This window comes from Lasioglossum baleicum, chromosome 14, assembly GCF_051020765.1.
Source record: "Lasioglossum baleicum chromosome 14, iyLasBale1, whole genome shotgun sequence".
NCBI lineage: Eukaryota > Metazoa > Arthropoda > Insecta > Hymenoptera > Halictidae > Lasioglossum > Lasioglossum baleicum.
The window spans coordinates 9,911,185-9,935,735 of NC_134942.1; the positions used below are offsets into that span (position 1 = coordinate 9,911,185).

Sequence of the window (24,551 nt, forward strand, 5' to 3'; positions counted from 1 at the left end):
TATGAGATTAATCAGCGGCGATGACGAAATAGTTTTCAAGCTTAACCCTTAGCACACGAATGGTGACTCTGAGGAGCCACTAAAAATTGATGTACCATTATTTAAAATATTATTTACATTATTCCAAATACGTTCGTATGTAATCAATTATTATATCAATTTCACATTCTTGAAAAGATAAAAATCATGTAAAATGGAAATACTATTCTAGGTCGAAAGAAATGTTTAATTTTAGAGTTATAGAATAGCTCCGAGTGCAAAGGGTTAACTTTTAATTACTCGCATATAGTATTTATAATTTGAAAACTTTAAATTTAATGTTCCAAACATAAACGAAGGTGTCGACCACATAAGCAAATGTTCATGTTGCATTAAAGTAGCTATCTCATTGAATAAAAATTTAAAGTTCCATGTAAGCAGTTACGTAGAAACTGCGGGAAATAATGGAAATTTCGGTATCGGTTGTTAATACAGCTGAATAAACAAACGCCTACGTGTCACGTCGACAGCAATGGTGCCTGGCGACTGAAATCGGCAACAGGAGATGGAAAGAATGATAATGTCTGGATAATGAAATTTGAACAATCAATTCTTTATTCACACATCGACGGTGTCGTTTGTTTTATTTTGCACTCCGCAGATATTTATAAATTCATATAATTTCACGGTGATGTTCCCCTCGTAGTTCGTTATTTAATAACCATATTAGTTTGTTTCTTTTATCCATTTATCCCTGTAAATGCAATCCTTCGTTTCTCGCTAGAATGGACGTACGTTTTGTTTAAATATATCCGCAATAGCTATAATTCACTCGACGATTACACGCGTAACCATTATATAACATATCCAAGCATAATACAGAGAAATCAACGTGCCTCTTTCGTTTACGTAATGCAACCAATATTTAGGGCGCAGTCTAAATGATAATGGCGCTAATTAACGGCCCGTTACTGAATACAGTAGATACGAATTCAATAATGCAGCTCCCACTAACGTTTCATAAATCAATATACCCGAAGAAATACCATTCAACTAGAAAAAACGAACTGCAAAGTATAATACCAATATTAATTGCCAAACGCCCCAAGATTAAAGGATCGAGGTCGTTTCAAGGTTCATTTTTTCCAGTTTCCTGTATTTTTTCGAGGTATATTTGTACATTGAGATCATCCTGTACAAAGAAATCAAGACACATTTCCACTGGTTGTGTTTCGGTGAGAAAGGAAAACGAGAAAGGTTACGGAACAGATCGCTTCTACATTCCAGGATTCTCACGTATTATTCTACGAGAAAAAACAGTTTCTAACAATTGAAAGTTTGCTGAAGTCCGGTCTTACCGTTGACACGTCACCGGGACGTTCTCGTTTTTTGGCAAATTTGTGGCCTACGACTGATCTACAAACGGTAGAAGAGTAGAAAAAATGTCTCGCGACTTACACCGCACGATGGCTTCGAAACACGACGCGAAGCTTCGTCTTCGCGAAGGGACAAGTGTAAACACTCTTTGTACTTTTCGATGGTATATATCTGAAACACTTGGGTAATTGCATCCTCCGACTTGCATTCGTCTCTCTCTCTTTTTTGTTGTTGTATCAATCGTTTTCTTAAATACACAGTATTCGAACATCTCGACGCAGCTAGATCAACGTATACGTTATTGCTCGTTACAAACAGCGTTCCCTAGCTCATGCTCGGACACGAACGCTCGCATCGGACGAACATGTGGACCGATCGTTCCGTTGCACAGTGAACATGATCCAGGGTATAAATATTTACCTTTCTATGTACATGGGACTTTAAACATACTTAAGTTATAGTCGTATTTACAAATACACATTTCCTCGTGCCCCTGGGAACGCAACCCCTTCAACCGTGCAAGGCGAACACCCGCTCGTGAGTGGTCGCCACAGATTATGGGGTTTCTTTTGGCCGGTCTGTTGACGCTTTTCTCATCGACGCCTCGTCCAGAACTGCAAGATGAATATTGAATAACGATGTATTAGGTTGTCCCAGAAGTTTCTTTCGGAATATATTCAGACGATAAAGAATTCGAACATCGGAGGCCCGGATAATCGAAGTTCTACTGTATATTAATGTCAGCTTTAACTTTTTTTTTAAACGAAGACAAGTAAGAGCATTACGACGGGGACACTCAAGTTCAGCACGACGTCCGCCACTTAACCGAGAAGTTCAATATTTGTGGACCCGTCTGACCAACCAGACGTTTACCTTTCAAATCAACTCACCTAACCCATTGTGATTCTGGTCGGTCGTCGCGTACCCAACGATAGACTCCTCCAAGCCTTTCGCTTTGTTCGGTTTCGTTATCGCGTCGAACAACGGGGTCCTGGAGTTCCTCAAGGTACTGTGCGACTGTTCCAACAGTTTCACCCTGTCGCTGAGATCTGTATTCGCTGTGTGAATCATGGTCACCTGAACAGTTTAATATTAGTTAGAAAATGTATTCCATAAGGAAAGGAGAGTCTGCGGTTGAATTAGGACGTACTTGGTCGTTCAATTTCTTGAAGAGAGAAGTGTTGACGCACTCCGTCTGTAGAGATATTACTGTCAAGTTGATGACCTGCGAGGCCTCGTGCAGCAACATCAATGTTTCCTAAAGACGAAATTATTTTAGTAGGGAATAAAGGATCTCTTGATTGTTATTGAGAAACTGTTTAATATTTACATGATCTTTCTTCTGATCTTCCGTGACCCACTTCACCGTGCTCGACAGAGTTTCGTTGACATGAGTCAAGTTGTTCGACAATCGCAATATAGCCGCGTTCAGCTCATCAGTCTTTATCTTTGTTTCGTTCGTGGTCACCATTTCTGGTCTCTGGGTAACGTTTGACAGTTCTGTTACCGTATTCTGCAACAGGGAACGGAAGAAGTGATTCGTTAAGGCTTGATGTTTATTAGAATGATCGGATAAATAAAACTGTCGATTCAGTAACCTTGATGCTGGTAATATTCTGCAACATGGTGGCCTGGACGTCTTGCACCCTCGCGTTGGACTCCTTCACGGTCTTCAAAGTGGCACTCAAGTCTCGTAATTGGCTGCCAAACGATGCTACACTCTTCGACAATGCTTTCAAGTCTGTAGGCACGTTTGCCAGTTCGGGTTCAGCTTTGAACCACTCTTCGACCTGATGTAGGTCACGTTGGATAGCTGCTAACTAAAAATCAAAGTGCTCTTTTAGGATCATGCATTATTCAGCCAAACATTTCATTATTCGATACATAACGTCATTATTCATAATTGAACTGCCGATTTGATGTATTTTTGACAAAAATCGATAGATCTAATACAAAAGTGAAGATACATTTCTTGCCAGCAAGATGTGGACAACCTATACTTTGCCAGAACTGTATACACATCGCCAGTCGATTGGAACAGAAGTGAATTATTTGTACAGCCAATAATTGTTTCACCGATTATTTCAGGTAAAAGGAGAAACCATATTATTTATTGAACGACTCGATGTCCCACGAGAAGCTTTCCGTTTTTATCGGATTTATGTAAAAGCCGATCGAATACGTGTTTTCTATATGTATACAGTAATCCTTTGCTATAGTTGCACTGCGCCGAACTCATAATGCGAACTGCAGTGTACATAATTACCAGAGTGAAATAGAAATTTATTTTCTTTCTTAAAATGTTTAATAGGTTGAACATAATTTAACAGTATTTTTATGCACCTATATGTTTTTTGTCATAATGCATAAAATCCGCTGTCTAGTAATTATAAAGGTGGCGAATACTATACGGTGGAAAATGCAATTTCCCAGAAACGAAAAGTTGTTTACCTGTGTAGTAAAATTATTGATCTGTAGCTTGAGATCGGACAACTGATTGAACATAATGGTTTGGTTCTTCTGGAGGTCCCTCGACAGAGAATGACATTTTTGCAGCGCATCTGGAACACTTTCGCTGCCGTCTATTACTGAAATGTACGAGAGAGATTAACTTGTAAAGTGGTGAAAATTAAATAAACTTATTATGTACGTAAACGAATATATATATATGCTTGGTAATGTACTAATTGACGGTATATTCTCTGCTTCAGCTAATTTCGGATCACGACCAAGCCTCTGGGAACGAGGGAGCTCTTAAAAAATTTAATTAAAACGCTACATTCGGTTGAAGCGATATATAACGGACTTCATTGCTATCTCCGCGAATAAAATTAATTTTTCAGAACTGCAATGCGGTTCTAACGACCTCGGGAATGCTGACTAGGAATTGAATTATCTATGTCAGAATGATTTCCGTAATATCGAGCCACGTTCGCGTTACACAGAACGTGATGCAACGATCGAGAAAAACTCCACATGTGCAGTTACGAATTAAAAAAAGAACTGGGCTACCGCTTATCGCTTCTGTCTGTCCGTTATCGGTTATTTCTACTTCCAATAATCTTTGTAAACAGCGATGACGGCGTTTGAGAAATCGATACCAAGTCCGCCAGTCGTCGCGTATCATTTGAATCGGTCGGATTCTACGAATTCCAAATTCAATTTGCAGAGGGTGAGTTTCGCTGAAAATAAAAACTCGAGAGGGTATATTTCGGTGAAATTCAAAGTTTAACCCTCGCAAGGTAAGGTCTAATAACACAAAAATAGTAAGATGGGGTCTCTTAAACCCCGACAAATGTATTTCATCAATAGCCTCGTTTTTAATTTTGGGATAGAGAATAACACAGGATAAAAATTGTAAACAAACAGATTGAATTCTATTCATATAAAAATTCTTTTCAAAAATCTGAGACCCCACATTACCTTGCGAAGGATAACTACTAACAGTTCTGAGATCCTGCATGGAGGTCGAAGTCGATTTCCATTCTGCTCGTTCCCAGAGGCTCGATTAATTCCGATCTCTGAACGTATTCGCAGCATACGTAATCCAATGTTTGTCAACAGACACGAGCTCGCGATCTTCGCCGGTAAACGTGTTAGAGCGCGGTAATCGACGCGTTCTAAACAGATTACCTGGCGAGCCGATCTTATTAGTATTTATAAACCGTAAAACAGCATAACCGGTCGCAAAAGAATATACGTGATCATTTTGCTCGTGCACACGCCTCTATTCTGGAACTTATAACGTGGGGGTGGTCGATCTAATTTTCTTTTGCTCTCAAGGACTCGTGAGAAAATCGCGATCTACACTCAGTGAGATTATTATAAGTAGACAGCGGATCATTACGCAAAATGAAAATGTTCTATCTGAACTGCAACAACCTGGAGCGAGATACAAATGTATTTGTTCTCTTAATACACTCCGCGACAAAACGATAAGACACTTCTAGATTTCTAATGTTGCTCAATACCAATGATGTGTACAAAGATTTTGTATATAGATCTGTATTGAGTATCCTCTGTTTAGTAACATACGAAGTAACTGCTATTATTTACATGAAAAACCGATGCGTCAAAACGATAAGACATGGCGAAGAAGAATAGTGATTTAATTACACTGTCCAACACCAAATTTGTTCCACAATTACTGTTGGGTGGTTCTTATAGAGTTTTTTTTGCGCTGATTGCGAATCTGCCCTTAATTTTTCTCCTAGATGCACAGTTCTTGAGAAACATGACTTTAAGAGAAAAACAATTCTTATAAAAGATATTGAATTGTTCTTTGCAGCAAAAGATTCTGTAGACTTTCCCGAATATAGTAATATCCAATATTAATACAGTATGAATGTTTAAACATGTTTAAACAATCATTAAAGAGGGAGAGACACCACTTTACACCAATCTTTGAGGATATTTTTGAATTTATCTCAAAAAATAAGGGTCCAGTGGAAAATTGAACTATATCACCCGATAGAGCAGGCTTTTATCTTGAGAAATCACTGTTTGAAGTTTGCAACTTTGACGTTTCTTTGGAACCACAAAGCAAAATATTTTCGCCCGACATGAGTTGGCCAATTTATGTTGAGACCGCGCTAGTGGTGAGCGCCACTGGCGGCACTGTTTTGTGGTTCGAAAAAAACGTCACAGTTATAAACTTCAAAGGATGATATCTCAAGATAAAAGCTTGCTCTATCGGGTGATATAGTTCGATTTTCCGCTTGACCCTTATTTTTTTGAGATAAATTCAAAAATATCCTCAAAGATTGGTGCAAAGTGGTGTCTCTCCGTCTTTAATGATTGTTTAAACATGTTTAAACATTCATAATGTATTAATATTAGATATCACTATATTCGGGTAAGTCTACAGAATCTTCTGCTGCCAAGAACAATTCAATATCCTTTATAATAACATCACAATATTTGTTTAAAGCCATTTTTCTCAAGAACTGCGCATCTAGGAGAAAAATTAAGAGCAGATTCGGAATCAGAGCAAAGAAACCCTATAGGAACCTTCTTCACCATGTCTTATCGTTTTGACGCACCGGTTTTTCATGTAAACTGATATAACTCCTAAGACACAACCTAAATAATAGCCGTTATCTCGTATGTTACTAAACAGTGTAAACAGAGGATACTCTGTACTATACATACAAAATCTTTGTACACATCATTGGTATTGAGAAACATTAGAAATCTAGAGGTGTCTTATCGTTTTGTCGCGGAGTGTATGTTTGATAGGTTGAAAATAAATGAATAAAGTCCGCTGCCTAACTACGAGACACTGTACGAAACCATACATGTTTGTGTTACGGAAATGAATTTGTTAATATGGTTTCGAACAGTGTCTTATAGTATTGTCGTTTCGGTTTTCTGTCGTCGTGAGATTGTTTCTCGACCGGGGACAGATTGGTGGTCAGTACCTTGGTCCAGCTCGGTCCGAAGAGCAGTCAGTTGCTGACGAACATCGATGAACAGCCAAATTAAACTAGCGGTTGCTAACACAGAGGCACAAGCCAGAAAGGCACTACAAGCTTTAAAAAATCCGGGACAAGCTCGACTTCGTCTGCCCCTGCATTTGCGGCCGTTTCTAGTCGATACGTTCCAGTATTCCGATCGTTCGTCGCTGCTATCTGATAGTAACTCCTAGAAATTTACGGAAAATCAGTGACCAGCGTTCTCCGTACTCACGAACCGTTTACGCACTCCCAATCAACGTAGCACAAATCAATTTGTCTTAGTGGCAGTGTGAAATCTTTCTAACAAATAACACGGCGGGATTGTGCAATTTTATTACAGGTCTTGTGCAAATCAATTTCACTGTGCCACTCTTTTCGATAGAGAGTGCAACATCAATTTTCCTGCCGCTCTTACACAGTCGCTCGTGAAAATTCGAAGACAACGCTCGCTGGTTTGTAACGTAAGAAACGATTCCCGCGGAATCGTATAAGAGGATTAAGCGGAACTTCGGAGACAAAAGGATTAGATAGAAACCCTTTGTTAATTATCGCCGATAGTTCCCTGAAAAAGTTCCACCTCGATCCGGGATTAGGCGCACGGTTTATTCGCGAATCCAGTGGAATTTGCGTCGAGGTATTCGAACGAATTTCAGTAATTAGGCTGATTGCTGTTATCGAAATTGAGCGTAGTCATGGCTGTCGCTGCAGACGTTAATAAGCTTACATCAACGATAACGAAGTATGTACCGACGAGAGCGTCGCGATTTCTTACAAAAAACGCGAATATTTTCTTTGACGAACTGTAAAGTAGCAGCGAAAGTTTTTCTAGTGCGTTCGTAAAGCAAATACTATTTTGAAATCGGAGTGAAAGAGAAATTTGAGACGCGGATCGCGTTTCGCACAGAAAGTGCTGAATTCGATTGAACTCGTTGTTGCTGTACAATTTCTGAGACGCGGTCTTGTACTTCTGTTTGAATTACAGAGTTTCGAGAGTACGTGAAAGTAAATGAATGATAAAAATAGAGAACGTAAAAATGAGAGTGGGGTGAAGATAGAGAACGATAGCTGATAACACGCGATGACCTAATTGTAGATTAGAAAATTTTCTGGAAAGGTACAATTCTCTGTATCGAAGCTTGTTGCAGACGTTCTTTCGTATTCTACGCTTACGTTACAACCAGAAGAGACACTGCTGCGATCGAACGAAACAAAAAGATCGAGAAAAAGCGATTGCACGTGGAACAGCACCTATCAACCTTCGCTCGGACGTAGCCGGATCGTTTTTCACCTGTCATTGATTTCCGTTTTCATAGCTGCAAATTGAGCAGCGAAATGAATTCCGAGAGGTGATAATGGAAATTCTAACGAGTGTCGTAAACGACCCGGCGTCGGCCACCCGAGGGTTAAACGGGAACTATGTAGTATTCTCTCGGTTCGTAGATCGAAGATCGGACAACGAACGGAATGACGAACCATGCTCGTCTCGCGTGACGCATCGATGGCATTGTCTGGCAATGTAGCGAGTATGGCCTTCAGGGAGGAGTCGGTAGAACGACGCGACGGAGGAAATGCGTGGGCGGTTAATATAAATAAGAACGTGTATGTGTGTTATGTGGATAAATTCAAAATTAAAAGAAAATTGGATAGAAGAAAGCGAAGCAAAGCTTTGTAAAAGGAACCCCAGCTTTAGCAGATGATGGGTTGTTTAGGGGCGGAGCCAGGAAGAAACGTGTCCTCTCTAATCCACCGATGCCCCACTGAAATCGTTTATTTATATCTTTGATAGACACCAATCAAAGAAAAGCGTACAGATAAAAAAAAGAAAGGTGTCCTCTGTAATCCACTGATACCCCACTGGAATCGTTTACTTCATTTTGCTAGATTACAGATATGATCTTACGGCGGAGCCGGTGGAGGGAGGGGCGAACGCGAGGGTGGTCCACAAAGGGGGGTGAATGTAGAGAAGTGTAACAGACCTACCGAAGAGAAAAGTGTACAAGTAAAAATAAAAGACAACTCGGGAGAGGTGAGTGATCACTAAAACCGCTCACTCCATTTCCGTCCGAGGAGCAAGAGGAAGGGCGGGATAAAAGCGTGGGTGTTTCCGGAAGGAATCGAAGCCTGAATAACAGTAGTAACAGAAAGGGTGGGTTAGTGGGTTTTCCGGAGACTCCTCTCTGGATGCCATGGACAGGCGGCTCTCCGGGGCCATACGTACTTGCGAGCTACGTTTCCCGGAGCTCCGTCTCGAGACGGTGTGCGGTGGCGCGAGCGCGTCGAGCTCCTTCCGTTTCTTCATTTTTTTCGTCGGCTGACGAAGTGGCACCGTCACCGCCACCGAGTCCATCTCAAGCAACACCGAGCCGCCTATCTTCGCGAACACTGACGACGGTTGATCGTTCGTTGCGGCGACCACCTCGCCCGTCTCGCTCCCTTCCTCGAACACCCTAGCACTGTTCTCCTTCGGCACCGACTGTTCGAACACCCTGCTGCACACCCGGCAGGTTCATTTCCGCGGAAAACACGGCCACCACCTCTCATTCACGACGCCGGTATCGGCTCCGCCTCTTCTTAACGATTCCCGCGGGGTCACAAACACTTTCGACTCACATGGTGTCGTCTCCGATCCTAACGGCCCTCGCACGCGACCAGAGGACACTTGTCTGTATACACTGTCGAACAAACAAGCCAACTTTGCCTTACAGACCGTTCACCGCACCGAGCAAACCTCACAGGGAAACAGATTGTACAATTTAACCTTCGAATTCGCAATTACGCGATGCCAACGCCTACCAGAGTTAGGCAGATCGAGGCTGCTTCGTGAATATTTTAACCCTTCGCACTCCATTAGCGCCGCAGGGGCGCGTTTGTTATCAGCTCCGGTAATTGTTCCACCAGTCAGCCATTTTCGTAAGCGCTTCTCTTTTTTACAGTTCGGCTTGGGAAACATGTAATTCCATGATTATTTTTATTCTATATATACACCGTTCGAGTGCAAAGGGTTAATTCACTTGTTAATTCACTCTGAACATTGCGATCACAGCAGGATCGCAATCTTCGAGAGAAGCTGAATTTCGACTAGCTCCGAGCCTAATTCACAATGCATAGTTAATTAATTCCATGATACGCGGCTCCTCCGAGATAGATAGCCGAACTGACATTCTCAATTAGCACAACAATTAACTCGTTCGATACCCGGGCTTGTTTCGGTAACAGTCTCAACTCTGTTACAACTAAAGCGTTCACTCCGAGCGCAAACGGTTAAAGTAATCGAGCGAAGTTATGTCAGCTGTTAGAGATCTGATTCGGTCGTTTTTGCACTTGAAGATTTTCAAGGAGAATTAAATCCGCGTTCCCGAAGTTTCGAGGAACAACGTTTGCGGATCCGTTTCTGATGGGTTTGGATAAAACGTTAGCTCAAAGTTGCGTCTGTTTATTTTCGTAGCGAGTTCACTATCTCGCTGCAGCATTACCGTCGACCGCAGGAGGCGAGTTTAATCTAAGCCACCCGGGGATTTAGGTGAATTTTACGTCAGGATGCTCGGGGGATTAAGCGCGGAATGAAATATATACAAAACGGTGACGAGAGAAGAAAAATTAGGTTAAGGGGTAGACTCCTTTTTCCAGGATTGCTAGGGTGCGGGACTCGCCTTATCATTTCTCGATAATACAAACACCGGATGTTTCAGTAGTCTATCTTTCCGTTTACGAGGCGTAATTTGCATTATTCGGAAGCATACAACTGCGCATGTAGCTATTTTCATAGCTACATGCTGCCGAATAATGAAAATTACGCCTCGTAAACGAAAAAAATAGGACTTTTGCGGCAGATAGCGCCCTAGATTGATCTTTTATCTAGCGTTTTTGACTAGTGAAAAATCCCGTGTTTGTATTATCGAGAAGGCGAATCCCGCACCCTTGCAATCCTGGAAACGATTCTACTCCCTTAAGTTCAAACCAACAATCTGCAAGCTGATCGTATGAAACTTCACAAATCACATTTTCCCGAAGAACTATCTGAACTATACAATTGCACCGGTGAAGAAGAAACTCACGTGGAGCATCGGTCCGCTCTTCATCCTAGTCTATGAAGAATACAGCACTGTACAAGTCTGAGAGCGAGTTACGGAGACAACTGGAGGACAAAGTGACGCAGTCTGGTTCTCGCAACAATATCCGTAAAAATGGGAGCGCGAGCGTTGATAACGCGTCGTCGGAATGATTGCAGTCGATTTAAGTGTATCAGCGGTGCCGTCGGAGGCACTCGAGGCTGATAAGAGAAGAAGAGGGAGTCGAACAATGCCAGAGCAGGTTTGGTTCGAGGACTATCGCGTGCGTGGGTGTCGCCGGAAGAGCTCGAGCCGTTCGAGACTCGCGTAGATCGACCTGTCCGAAGCGTATTTCGACGATCGGCGAACACCGGACGATAGTTCGCGTGATACTAAACGAAACCGAGGCTTTCCGCTGCTCTTCGAACCTGTCCGCTTGCGAAACCAGAGGAGTTGTATTGCGCGGAACCTGCCAATCGGCGCGTAGTGGACTGTTTCCACAAAATACTTTTTCTATGAGAATTCAGATAGGATTCAATTGTTTTAATCACTTTCTGATAGATGTATTGTTGTGTCCAACATTTTTATATTTCTCTCCACTTATCTCCACCTGCAAACTGCCTACAGGTAGAGCAACTTTTCTCTTATTGTTTTCTATTTTTTGTTACACTCTGCCAACAGAGTGCCGACATTTTTCTCTCCTCGTTGTCCGCTCGCGCACGCGAGCGATTCAAAGGTATAAATTGAACGCGCGTGACCACGCGGCGGCTGGCAAAGCGTGCGGGTGTACCTGCGGCAAACAATGTGCAATTGTTCCCGAGACCCGACACCAATGGCGACGGAAACGAACGTCCTTTCGCTCGCCTCGGGTTCTCGCCTGAATTTACCTTTTGAGTGACAACCGCTCCCCGGACCACCCTTTGACTAACGTGTGCTTTGCTGATGGCGCGGAAAATTCGTTTGCAGAGGACACTTTCGAGTGTGACGCTCCTTGCACGACCCTGCCCCGCCTCTTTTGCGAAATTTTCATTACTTCTCTAGTGAAAACAAACAAAATTGCTGATGTTCCATTTCGCAAGTAGTTCGTCGCCGATAAACCAGCGCGTTTACAAGGCAAATTTGAACGCGTTATCAAGTGTTTGCCCCCTTATTTCCGTTGAAAACGCGTTCCGACCTAGAAGTGATTGTTCAACGAAAACACGTTCCCAGATATGACCCCCGACAATCAGGAATTTTAAATACTTTTTCGATCCACTGTACATAATAGATCTGATACGATTACGTTGTATACCCTAAAAGAGAGTGTTGTGTGCGCATAAAAAGGATTACAACGGCGTCAGAGCCAACACGGCGCCGCGCCGGAGTCTGATATCGTATCAGACTGCCATTGGAAATAATACGGAATTCACGTGACTGTTGTTTGATAACACTTTTCGTCGTCGATCGTGCTCGATTTATCGTCGCCGACCCATTGTTAATTTCGAGCGAAACGAATAAATCAATTTTCTTGGTGAAAAACCGGAACATTACACGCGACATATTTTTCGTTTCTTTCCACGTAAAAAGAACGTGGCTCCGTCACAGTAACGTAATCGGTGACGGAAACGATTACCGGATTACAGAATTGATCGCCATTAATTCCGGCCTTCGGTAATGACCAACTTGTTCCGCGTGTATCACGTGAAATTCAAGCCGTAATTTCGCGCGTGGTGATTTTTCTTCCTCGTCGAGATGCAACGACAGCTGATTTAACGTTAAACTAGTTTTCCCCGGAACCACCGAGAAGGAAATTCTTGGAGATATTTATGGAAGAAGGGTCCATTGTTTAGGATTCACTGTTCTTTGATCGAGCGCTCCATTGTCGAACATCCTATTTTTCACCTGAAAAGACTCTATCTTCGGATACACTTCCACGGAGATGACCCTAAGCTCCCATTTTACTTTGCGTTTCCTTTGAAACTATGTAATACTTATTTCGCTTCTTTATTCTTCACCTTGGTCTTCCTCGCGTTGCTCGGTTCTAGTTTCCTCGCTGTTTGTCATTGTAATTAGATGTTATCGAAAGTATGCGAGTTTGCGCACGTTCAATACGGAGCTTATTTTTATTTCAACATTCTTGGCAAATAATTGTTTAGCAATTTAGAAGTTCGTTTCCAGATAACGTCTGCTATAAATCAAGGTGCACCCAGATGTTAACATTGTAAAAAGAAAATTGTGCGACTATATAAAGCCGGGAAGTTCATTAGCAATTCGAATTGATTATTTTACGATTCAGAAAATTACTGTATCCGAGATGTCGTGATACTTCTATCTTGTTTTTCGTGCTAGCTCTAGTGTTAATAACTTAATCGAGGCCTAACAAGAAAGGAATAAATGAACCGTGTCACTGGAGATGACTCGTTGGTTTGAGATTAGCGTGGACGTTGAAAATTTATTAAACATCCCTCCATTACTAATCGTTGACTTTTAAAAGACTGTCTAGTCATCGCTACCGGTCGGCAAAGTGTCAATAATTATGTGAAAAATATCACGTGAAAATGTGACGCAGGACTCTATTACGCCGTGACTCGCTAGCCGAACAAATCGCTCCGGTTAACAAGTAACAACTACATTAGGCAATTATCCCTATCAAGTTATCCAACGAATCTCCCGACGTCATGCATTTCTTTTGTACCGCAATTTAGATATGATTCCCCGAACCATTCATTCGCGTGATTCCCATAAATGTGACTTCTTATTCGGTTAGCGTACTAGCCCGACAAGAGAAGTTTAGCACGTCGTAAAATGTACATACTAAAGAGCATTGTACAGATAAATGGAGAGCTTCGAGCCACTCGGCGAGAGAGTGATAATCGTATCTAGTCGCTAAGTACAAAAACACCGACGAACGTGATGAACTTCTACTAAATATTTACTACACCGTTTTGCATACCCACAGTCGTCGAGAACTTTTAACAGTGAAGGATACGGCAAGAAAAACAAAATAATGTGTAGTCGATCGTGCGGTACGATAACATTCTGCTTCATATCTCGTGCTCGACTATTACGGATTCCGGTTTTTAATTTTCTGACTTTTTATCGGTACGAAGGACATTATATTTATGATCGTCCAGTTGCAAATTGCGTCGTTGTTGAGCCGAGCATCCTTTGATCATAATATCAGATTTTTAAGGGATCAAGTATGCTCATAATTATGAAAATGGTCTAAGTCATACAATATTTCTTGTTTCGAGATAGTTAAAGGAAAAGGATAATAACGCTGAATTAAATCTTTTAACTAAACGTAATGATTGAAAGTTGAATTTCGATTTAAATTGGATTGCCGAGAGTTGAATTCGAAGGTAGGTTTAACCATAACGAGTGAAAGTTGAATTAAATTGGGCAAATAATGGGCACGAGTGAATTTCATTCAGGTAAAATGCAACGTCTACTAATATAATTTTCCTTTTGAATATAGTTACCCACGAAGTGGCTGAACGCATCTTCCGTGCGAGGCGTCGTAATTAACGAGATACGCTGAATTAACCCCCAACTCGAGAAAATAGAATCACTTCGAAGGGTTGAAGCCTCGGTTCCCCCTAGCAAATTGTTCACCACACGTCGGATCACTGGAGAAAACAGGAGAGGAGGAGGGGGGAAAAAAACAACTTCCGCGCCGTCAGAAGATGTTGCAGGAAAAGGATCAAGAGCGAGCTACTCGAGCAACCCTTCCACGTTTCCACCCCTTCGCGCCGCCCACGGGAAACGAGACTTCCCGTACACTTTGCGAAACAAGTATAACTACTCGGCGGAACGCCGTGAAATAAACAACGCGAGACTGTTCGATAGCCTAGATTACAATACCGACACAGTAACGCGCACAAATATTAAATTAGACGACTTCAAGGACCATTTACACATTCCATAGCCACCAAATCTTTCCTAACAAACCATCAAAACCTCGCGATAAGCTATGTGTCGCGCCATCGTTTAACACAACTGTTCAACCCAACAATATAAAAGAAGGTTTCCATCCAGGGAAAGTCCCACACACCATCAAACCCTGAAGACAGACCCGAAATGATCCCAAGCCTCTGCACGAGCACCGCCTCTTTCCCACAAAACTTTCATCGTCTTCCATCAAAGCTACATTCCGCTTCCACGGACAGATGTTCCATCCCCTAAACGTGGGCTTTTGCTCCCGTGGTGGCCAGCAGCTAGCAAGGATATCGCCGAAGAGGCCTCTCGAGCTTGCTCGAAGGCATGCTCGTTGTTTGCGTGGCGGGGAGTAGCAGCGGCAGCGTGATACGTCAGTCTATTAGAGGCACTTTTATGTATTCCGTCGGGCGATCGGGAATCGATGTTTTAAAAGAACCGTGCACACCTGTCGGCCACCGAACAGACGTGACGACGAGGACGAGGCTTCGTGCATGTGGAACTTGACCTAGGTGGAGGGTAAATTGTGCGGCGGATCGATCTCCGTGCGGACACCTCGAGGACGTGCCTCGCTTCGTATAAACGTACGGAATCGAGGACAAGGCGAACGAATTTACGCGAATCGCCACTGTGTGACAGTGGATTGTGTCAGGTCGTAGGGGAGACTTGTTTGCCGAATAAAATTCACGACAGTTAAGAGGACACACGAACCAGCACCGTGTCCGGGCGAGAAGCTCTCACTGCGACCACTCGCGGCGTGCGCCAGATATCGACTGAACGAGGGTTGGTACGCGGCCGCGACACACGGGCTATCTGCTGCTAGGGGTGCCGATAACGCCGGATGTAGGGAATTTTCGAGGCGTCGCGACGCCACCGGGAAAAAAGGGACCAGACAGCTACACCAACGTTCAAACGCGGCGATCGAAATGTACGAGTGTATTCCGCGTTTTAAAAAACTCTCCCCCGAATAGCGTTTCACCTCGAACCGTGACGGGTCAGGCTCATTTCACTGGCAAACAAGAAGTCAGCGATGCACACCTGTCTGTCAGTGGTTGTATTTAAATCGAAATTCAAATTCAACTCTTCGCAACCTAATTTAAATCGAAATTTAAGTTCAACTCTCAGCAACCCAATTTAAATTGAAATTCAACTTTCGTTAAGAACGTGGATACACGTGTTTATTTCGCGGAAACTCGTTTAATTTACCCGGTATTGCGACATCGATAGCTATCGAGAGCACGATAACTCGATGTTGATACTATCGCGTAAATTCGAGATGCGTCGATAAGTGACCGATATAGCCGCTTCGTCAGCTATCGATATTATCGAACGAATATCGATTTGCCCAATCGAAGTTTGAATTTAAAATTGCTGAATTGGATTCCCACTAAATAAAACATATCTATGTATACAGTTGCGCCGTCGACAAGTTATTTTAATTCCCGCTATATTTAACATGATCGTTTCGATAATTGTCTTAATTAGCAGTGGGTTAATACAAAGTATCAACTGCTCGTATTTATAGATAAAGAGTTTTATAACTGCTTTCGTATATACACACTGGGCTAGTTTAAATTATTTTATAGTGAACGACGATCTAAATATGTACCGCTGCGCGATACCGAGACCGGAAATAAATATTCATATGTCAGAGATTCAAGGATGTCGCACCTATTTTAATCTGATCACGCGAAATATACATAAACATGTATCAGGCTTCTTATAAAAGAACTCTCTTGTATTATTTCGTTGCACCGAATACAAAATAAAAGAGAGCAAAAGTAAATATACTAAACAAACATATTCTTTTTCGTGTAGGTACACATTTTATTCGCATAGATTCGTCCCACTACTAGTTCCAGAATAAAAACGGCAGAAATAAAGAAAGACCAAACTGTTTCTTTTCGCGTCGAATAAATAAAAATTGAAAATGAGATGCATGCAAATGTTGATCTAACGCTACCGATATAGTCATAACAATTTTATTTACCTGATTTTATGGAGATGTCCATCATTTTAATCTCCCCGTAGAAAACAAACGTTAGCCAGGACAACGCTATCAACCAGATAGTAACTAATATCGCTGCCAACCACAGCGATATAATTTTCACATCAGACTTGGCGCATCCGCAAGCGTAATCCGGCTTCATTTTCACTGCGTTTCCTCTTCTGTGTTTCCTTTAATTAAAATGACTGTTCAAGCAATACAAATAAATACAGACTTACAATAAATTTAGGGAGATAACCAAAAAACACCGACACATAAATTAGCCTAAGAGATTTATTGTTTATACTATAAAAATGTGTTGTAAATGCTAAAGAATGAACCAACATCAAGGGGACACCGTAAATTTAGAAAAATAGTCAAAACTACCATCTCATAAATTAGCCTAAGAGATATATTGTTTATGCTATAAAAATGTGTTGTAAATGCTAAAGAATGAACTAACATCAAGTGTGGACACTGTAAATATAAAATAATATTTACCGTTTCACTTTTTTCTTCTTAGGTGTGAGCACTAGGTCCGATATGTCCGTGTCGCTGTCCGACAGCAGATCGAGAAGATTTATTGTTTCTTTGTTGTTCGAATTGTTCATCTTGACTGAGAACACATAACACGGGCAACGAAACTGGCAGACTGACGCGAAAACGTTTTGACGGCCGATTTAATAACATAACCTCGCCAATGCTCTTGACAGTCATCAAGCGAACTACTTTTTTCGTGAATAATCTAACGTCCACTTTGATTATATTGACTACATATTACACGAACCAAATAATCGTACTTCGTGTGATTCTCGCATAATACTGCTATGATACGCTGGCGATCAAACAGCCTTTCTTTTCAGCTCTTTTATAAAATAACCTATAACACGGCATCCTTACTCTTACTCAGGCGCTTTCTTTTCGCCCGCTCTGACCTCTGACGGGGATAAATCACATCGAAAAAATGCGCCGTAAATGATCCATTTTTTAATTAATTTTAGCGTAGCAGTCTGTGGTAGCAGTTCGATCAATTCGTAAATATTTAATTGTTCATTTTTCGTGAAGACTCGAAAATTGCTCGGTAAATAGACCGGAATTTTATGAAAAGCTCTTCATTTATGAATTAATATTATGTGAAGAATAATTGTAATGTGTGCATGGATATTTACACTGTAAATTTTTGTAAACTAGATCTATATTATTCGGTATAGTATAGTTTAATTAGTAGTATAGTTCAATATAGTATAGTTAATTAATATAATAGTAATATAGTTTAATTATAGTATATAGTTTAAAGTTGAATAAAATATAGAAGATCTGACCTTTGCAGATCTGAAATAAATCAAAATTCTACTATAAATTCTGTCGAATTTTATGTCCTACGCTGTTTTTAACATTTTCAGAAGCCATAAATGCATACAGGTCCGCAGTCTATTAATTAATAATTAATAATCATATTTAGCAATTAAATGGATGAACCTGCACAACAATAAATAAGTTTCAATGAGTCTGTATATAGTATTCCAGGTACATTTTCAGTAATTTCATTTTAGGGTACAAAGCATAAATGAATGATCTCGACAACGTTCATTCATTTTTAGCTCTTCCCATGCTGTTATCCATGCCGAACAAGGCTGTTAATTAATTAAGAACACTTTAATTGAGCGTTTACATTAAATTCGTCCCTGCAGTCGTGCAACCCGCTTGCAGCACTGTCCGAAGGGTCGTCTACAACAGGAGCCAAAATAAGATAATTTTGCAATGATTACAGTATATTGAAAAAATGAGCGAGACAAATAGAATTATTTTCTTGTCCATTGTATATCCTCTGTAATGTCTTCAGGATGAACGGGAGCAGGAATCGAAAGAATTGTTCTTCTAATGTATTAATTAATGTGCTCAGCACGTTACGACGCTTTCCATTGAAGACGGCATCACATCCGGTAGAAGTTCGGTCAAAAACGATTTATACGTGCGTCGCATATGATTCGCTGGACGTTTATAAATAAAAATCCTTCCATGGAATAACTTCCATTCGCTAAAAAATAAATTGAACAAAAAGTACTATCCATTTTTCAGAACAGAATGGCAATATTATTAACAAAGTACTCACATGCAATTGTCCAATCTCTTTCTTTTCACATAAACCCTGAACAATTAAATATTCAGCAAATTTCAATGGTTGAGGCGGATGTCGAGGTTGCGTTGATGTCCGGACGTTCGGCTGGCTGGATGTGACACAGCCGAATTTTCATAAACATCAGCTATGCCGACATCTTGCCTTCGAGGCGTCCAGTTGATTGCAAACATTGTTTCCACTGAAACAAAAGTAATTATGCACTCTCGTTCGAAGCTGCATCGATGACAACGTAATTACTCCGTTTCTTTCTAGCTTTCACGTTATGTTATTTTATTGAATAAAATTTTATTCACGTTGATTATTTATCTCAAGCTAAAACGCTGAAGGAGTAGCAACATTTTACCTCTTTGCGAGCTACCCGTAAGACACATTGTAATCAATTGTAAACCATGCGGTCGCTAATGACCTCGCTGTTAATGCGACCACATTAAAAAAAACTATAAATAAATAAAGCGCACTAGTTATGGAACCACCTAGATAATACCTCCCTGACGGTAATATATTCCTTGATAATTTCCTCGGAGGTGTTCGATGGTATCGGCGAACGTTTAAAGAAGCAACAGAGCGGAGGTGAGATCTGTTCGAACCGAGTTAAACTTGTGAACCGAAAGGAAGAATCCGTGGCGGCTAGAAAGTCGTAGATCGCCGCGTAATTCCAGACACCTGCACGAGGTTGGAGGCTCGCCAAATAACTGATAGCGTGGGCGTCGCGGCACCGAAGACATCGGTGAACGATGCCGGATGTGGAGAGAAGAGCCCGACTAGCCTAACTCGAGAGGGGATGAAGGCTCCCCTGGCTTCTTGTTCCATTGGTTGGGAGCCGATCCGAGCCTCTTCCTCTTCTTCTCGCCACTGTTCGAATCACTCTCTGTTCTTCCCGATCTTCGTATTGCCGGTTTTAACATGTTACCACCTTCCGGTCGACGCGAGGCGTTAATGAACATCCTTCTATCGCGCCACATAACACCTGTTTATACTCGCGAAACTGCCCGCTAACAATCGGCTCCCGTCATCCGGTTGATATCCTAGAGCAGAGGAAAGATCGTCAGCGTTGGTAAACATGCTCTAAATTCTTTTTCAAAAATTCAGGACGCTCTGTAGTACGCACGTCTTCAGCGTGGACATCGCTGAAGACTTTTTACTTCAAGCGGAGAGTCTAAACTTCGACTAAGATCTGCGAATGCAGTTATAAATACCTGACGTGCTTCTTTTTTCAATTTATTCGATTAATAACACGCACGATGTTCTACTGATTTTTATTCGACAGATCGACGTTCGTCGGTCTTATTCATTTTCGGCATACATGCAGCGGGAGTGATTCTGCCTTCGCGGCGAATTCTCGGCGGATGGGAACCGGAAGTGGGTGGGCTCGTGCCCGAAGGTGGTCGAAAAACGTACTCACACGAAAATAGAAAGCGTGGAACGGGCCGCGGCACGCTCGGTAAGAACCCCCGAGGTCTCCGTGACTTCCGGTTCTGAACGTCGAGAGCGCGTGTGCCCGACGCTGACCGGATATGGCGAAGAACCGACTGACCAAATCGTGCGTCGCGTCGAAGAGCCGGCGGCTTCGTGTTCGCTTAGGCTTTTCATGCGAATCACGCGTTCCCCTGTACCAAATACCAACCTCGGCCCGGTGACATCATACTCATCGTACACTCGTACCTGTGCAAGTCCGCCGCGTGTACGTGGCGAACGTGGACACGCGTTCCTACCTGCCACTACCAGCGTTCCACGTTGTTGTCGAGCCTCACCCTAGGGCTGTTGATCATTCCGATAGGGACATCGTCGCTAGTTCCCCTTCCTCTCCAAACTATATCCAGGAATGATTCATTGATCCTGTTTCTCGTCTTGCATTTTACAAAACATTTCTAAAATATTTGTTTCTTCGGTTTTCCTAGTTCAGCTGGACTAAGAGGGTCCAGAGAGCTGTTGATGATTGCGATAGGGACATCATCGCTAGTTCCCTTTTTCTCCAAACCATATCCAGGAATGATAAATTGATCCTGTTCCTCATCCTGGTTTTCATGAAGCATTTCTAAAACATTTCTTTTTCGGATTCTTCTAGTTCAGATAAACTAAGAGGATCCAGAGGGCTGTTGATAATTGCGATAGGGACATCATCGCTAGTTCCCTTTTTCTCCAAACCATATCCAGGAATGATAAATTGATCCTGTTCCTCATCCTGGTTTTTATGAAGCATTTCTAAAACATTTCTTTTTCGGATTCTTCTAGTTCAGATAAACTAAGAGGATCCAGAGGGCTGTTGATAATTGCGATAGGGACATCATCGCTAGTTCCCTTTTTCTCCAAACCATATCCAGGAATGATAAATTGATCCTGTTCCTCATCCTGGCTTTTATAAAGAATTTCTAAAACATTTCTTTTTGAGATTCTCCTGGTTCAGCTAGAATAAGAGGATCCAGAGCGTGTTGATGATTCCGATAGGGACATCATCACAGTTCCCCTTCCTCTCCAAACCATTGGAATTTTCTGAATCACAAATTGATCCTGCTCCTCATCCTGATTTTTACAAAGCATTTCTGAAATATTTCTTTTTGGATCGTCTTAGTTCAGCTAGTTCCTCTTCTTCTTCCTAGTTCCCCTTCTTCTCCAAACCATATCCAGGAATTTTGTGAATGACAAATTGATCCTGCTCCTCATTCTGGTTTTTATAAAGCATTTCTAAAACATTTCTTTTTGGGATTCTCCTAGTTCAGCTAGAATAAGAGGATCCAGAGGTGATGGAGGGTGGAAGATGCAGAGCGGATTAGTAAGCAGCACGGCGAACACTGGCGGAGAAAGTCCGTAGGGTTCGGTGGCTCTTCGTGGGCTACCGTTCTCTTCCTTCTCCTCTTCCAGGCCGATGTTATTCACGCAACGATCGACAGAAGAGTAGGAGGAGAAGGAAAAAAAGCCCATGGTGGACGAATTGATCGGTAAGCGGGACACGTATCCCCCGTGGTTGCATATATAAGACCGAGAACCGAGTATACTTTACATCGAGGAACCGGGAGGAACGGGCACGTATGCACGGCAACGACCACACCGTCCATCCGGTTCTGGATATTCGGATGCCTAATTTTGTTCTGCCGGAAAAATGGACCGACGGAAGCATCAAACGCGCACAAACCAACACGCACTCTGACTCAGACTTTGACGTCACAGATACACGAATTTGTTGGTCGAACGAAACAGACGTGTTCGTTGTGTTAATACATTCCACAGTTTCCGAACAAATTAAACATGTTTAATTACATTACTCGTGCAATATGTTCAAATGTTTACTAATAAACATAAAATAATTGAATAATGTAGAAATTATTTTACGTTGCTGATATATAGCAATATTTAGTGGTGCTTGATGGTTACCACTCGACAGCTAAGCGTTAATAACTTATAGGGCGTTACCGATCTAGTTTTAATACATAGAAGATTGTTTGCTCTCGGTTGAAATAATGCCGGTTTGTCAAGGCCCGCCCTATATCGCGAATAAAGTCAGCCTCCCCTAAACGAAAGAGAAAAATGAACGAAAGGCATAACGAAGCAGAAATCTCGCGAGAAGTAGGCCGTGCAAATGAGGTAGCCTCTGTGACGGAGAAAAAAGTCAGGCCGGCTGCTAATTGAAGAACAAACGGGTACAGTTCAGCGCAGAGATCGGTACAAAAGAATCCGAGCAACAATAAAGGTGCGAACAATATCGGTAAACATTGACGAATTACCTGTTGAACGAATTAGACATTTTTCTACATAGAATACAGAACGAGCATATTTTTCTACATTAAAGAAAATTGACAAATTATCTTCGAGCGAACAGACAAACACACACACGGAGCGGAATTCTCCTCAAGTGCGCTGATAATTAAAAATAATAATTAACTTCAGTTGAGAGGCCGTCGATAATCAGCCTCACCTGCTAGATTCTTGACTAACCAGCCATTTTACAGACGATTCATAATTACACGATACTCTGATTTGCAAGCTCCCGGCGCAATTAACGCTTAGGCGATTGTGTTCGTTATGGCTGCCGCTCTAATTCGAGAAGGCGCACACGAACGACTTGAATTGTTATAAATACTGTAGCAGTCAAATAATCACAAATAACATCGATGACATAAATTGCGATCAATGTTCTAAAAATTACGCAAATTAAAATGAGGATGCATTGATGCACGTGAAATAGTACACGTGTGTTATTATATGATTAAATACACGTTCAAAACCACGGTCTCTAATAAAAAATACAGTGAAAGGTATCAATGAATAAATTCATCTTCGCAATCATTCGTAAAGCTAGTCTCTACTGACCTCCGAGCCAATTAATAACTAATCAATGCAATAAATACTCAGTAAACATCTCCGAACGGTCCAAAGTAAGACGTCGCCTGATATCACAGCTGCTTCTTAATTAGTTCAAGCAATGCCGACGAGAAAGAATGTCCCGTCGCGTTATCCTGTACGATCACTAATCACTAATCGGCGACGACTGTCCGAAACTATTGACTCGATAAACTTTTGCGGTGTTATCAGTGTCCACGAGGACCGTTATCGTTTTTCGAAAGTTCGAAGCGAGCCGAACGGGTAATTTCCATTAAGATAAAATCGTGAACAACGATCGTGATCACGAGATGATCGAACAAGAAGAAGAATCCGAGCCATTGTTCCTGATTGAGGCTCTTTTATCTTTGGATACTGTCCCTATGTCGACTTGCTATCACTGATAACACCTTGCGACCACGGTTTATCAGACGTACGAAGCGTCGCGACGCTTTGAAAATTTGATCAACACTTCCGGTTTCGATGGAGAACGGTCCTCGGTCGTCGGTGACCACGACCCGTTTGCAAACCTATGTCACGACACGAAACGAAACACACGGCTCGCTTTAACCAGGAAATCGTTCTCGTCTTACAGGATGCCAGCGCGTCAATATTGACACGTTTCTTACGAAACGGAACGAGAAGCGACGAGGAACGAGAGAACAATCGGTCATTCGATCTCGCAAAACTTTGATCCTACGCGCAACTCTGAAAATCACCGGCATGTGCTCCGTCGTACAAATTCTCAGAGATTTATTTAATCGTTCTCCGTAGCAAGATCTGTCCAAACATGATCTACAAATTGTGTCAAAAAATTCGACTTTTTTACTCTTCGAAAATGATCAACTTTCTGTGAAGATTCAGCAATAAGATTATACGTTTTTACTATTCGAGCATGTACAAAAGCCTCGATCAACTTTCTGCTTTTTCAGGATGTGTATCATTGGGTTGGCAAGAAAGTAATTTCGTTATTTTAAGGTGAAATGAAACCCAATTTTTTTTGTTCGATGTTCTTTTGCCATCTTTCTGATAGCTTCACAATTCCGCGCTCATAAAACTTCTGGTCCTTATCGGTCAAAAACTGATTCAAGTGCGATTTCAGATCATCATCATTAGTGAAAATTCATTGTTTGAATAAAAAAAAATGGGTTTTATTTCACTATAAAATACCGAAATTACTTTCTTGCCAACCCAATATTATTTTTGCGGTGACGCAGCATTGAAAATTGTCACCTGGCACGCATTTTGGCATTTACAATGCCCGCGAACGTCAGTACAATTTGGTAACTGGACCCTCCCATTTCCCGCGTAACCAGCTCGGAAACAGGAAATTA

The 24,551-nt window shown here is 41.8% G+C and overlaps 2 protein-coding genes across 2 annotated transcripts; both read right to left on the reverse strand.

Moving 5' to 3' along the window:
* Positions 1-571: 571 nt before the first annotated feature.
* LOC143215540 (EF-hand calcium-binding domain-containing protein 14) lies at positions 572-10,670 on the reverse strand. Its single transcript, XM_076437746.1, has 8 exons — positions 9,031-10,670; positions 6,777-6,999; positions 3,808-3,944; positions 2,955-3,176; positions 2,687-2,869; positions 2,507-2,614; positions 2,247-2,433; positions 572-1,970 (listed from the first exon to the last, which is right to left on the reverse strand). Exons 1-8 carry the CDS (start codon positions 9,157-9,159, stop codon positions 1,912-1,914), a joined length of 1,248 nt encoding a protein of 415 aa, XP_076293861.1. The 5' UTR covers positions 9,160-10,670; the 3' UTR covers positions 572-1,911.
* On the reverse strand, positions 9,347-17,701 carry LOC143215550 (uncharacterized). Its single transcript, XM_076437761.1, has 3 exons — positions 17,265-17,701; positions 16,767-16,954; positions 9,347-9,484 (listed from the first exon to the last, which is right to left on the reverse strand). The coding sequence occupies exons 1-3, from the start codon at positions 17,372-17,374 to the stop codon at positions 9,441-9,443; spliced, it is 342 nt and encodes a 113-aa protein (XP_076293876.1). The 5' UTR covers positions 17,375-17,701; the 3' UTR covers positions 9,347-9,440.
* Between the last annotated feature and the right edge of the window lie 6,850 nt (positions 17,702-24,551).

Excerpts from the sequence above, each read along its gene's own strand:
- LOC143215540 (XM_076437746.1), bottom strand. The coding sequence starts at position 9,159 with ATGGACTCGGTGGCGGTGACGGTGCCACTTCGTCAGCCGACGAAAAAA. Across the intron at positions 3,177-3,807 it reads TCAATAATTTTACTACACAG|TTAGCAGCTATCCAACGTGA; the intron begins GTAAACAACTTT and ends TTTGATTTTTAG. Across the intron at positions 2,615-2,686 it reads AAGATCAGAAGAAAGATCAT|GAAACATTGATGTTGCTGCA; the intron begins GTAAATATTAAA and ends TTTCGTCTTTAG.
- LOC143215550 (XM_076437761.1), bottom strand. The coding sequence starts at position 17,374 with ATGAACAATTCGAACAACAAAGAAACAATAAATCTTCTCGATCTGCTG. Across the intron at positions 16,955-17,264 it reads AAGAAGAAAAAAGTGAAACG|GAAACACAGAAGAGGAAACG; the intron begins GTAAATATTATT and ends TTTTAATTAAAG. Across the intron at positions 9,485-16,766 it reads GGACATCTCCATAAAATCAG|TGTATACAGACAAGTGTCCT; the intron begins GTAAATAAAATT and ends TTTGTTCGACAG.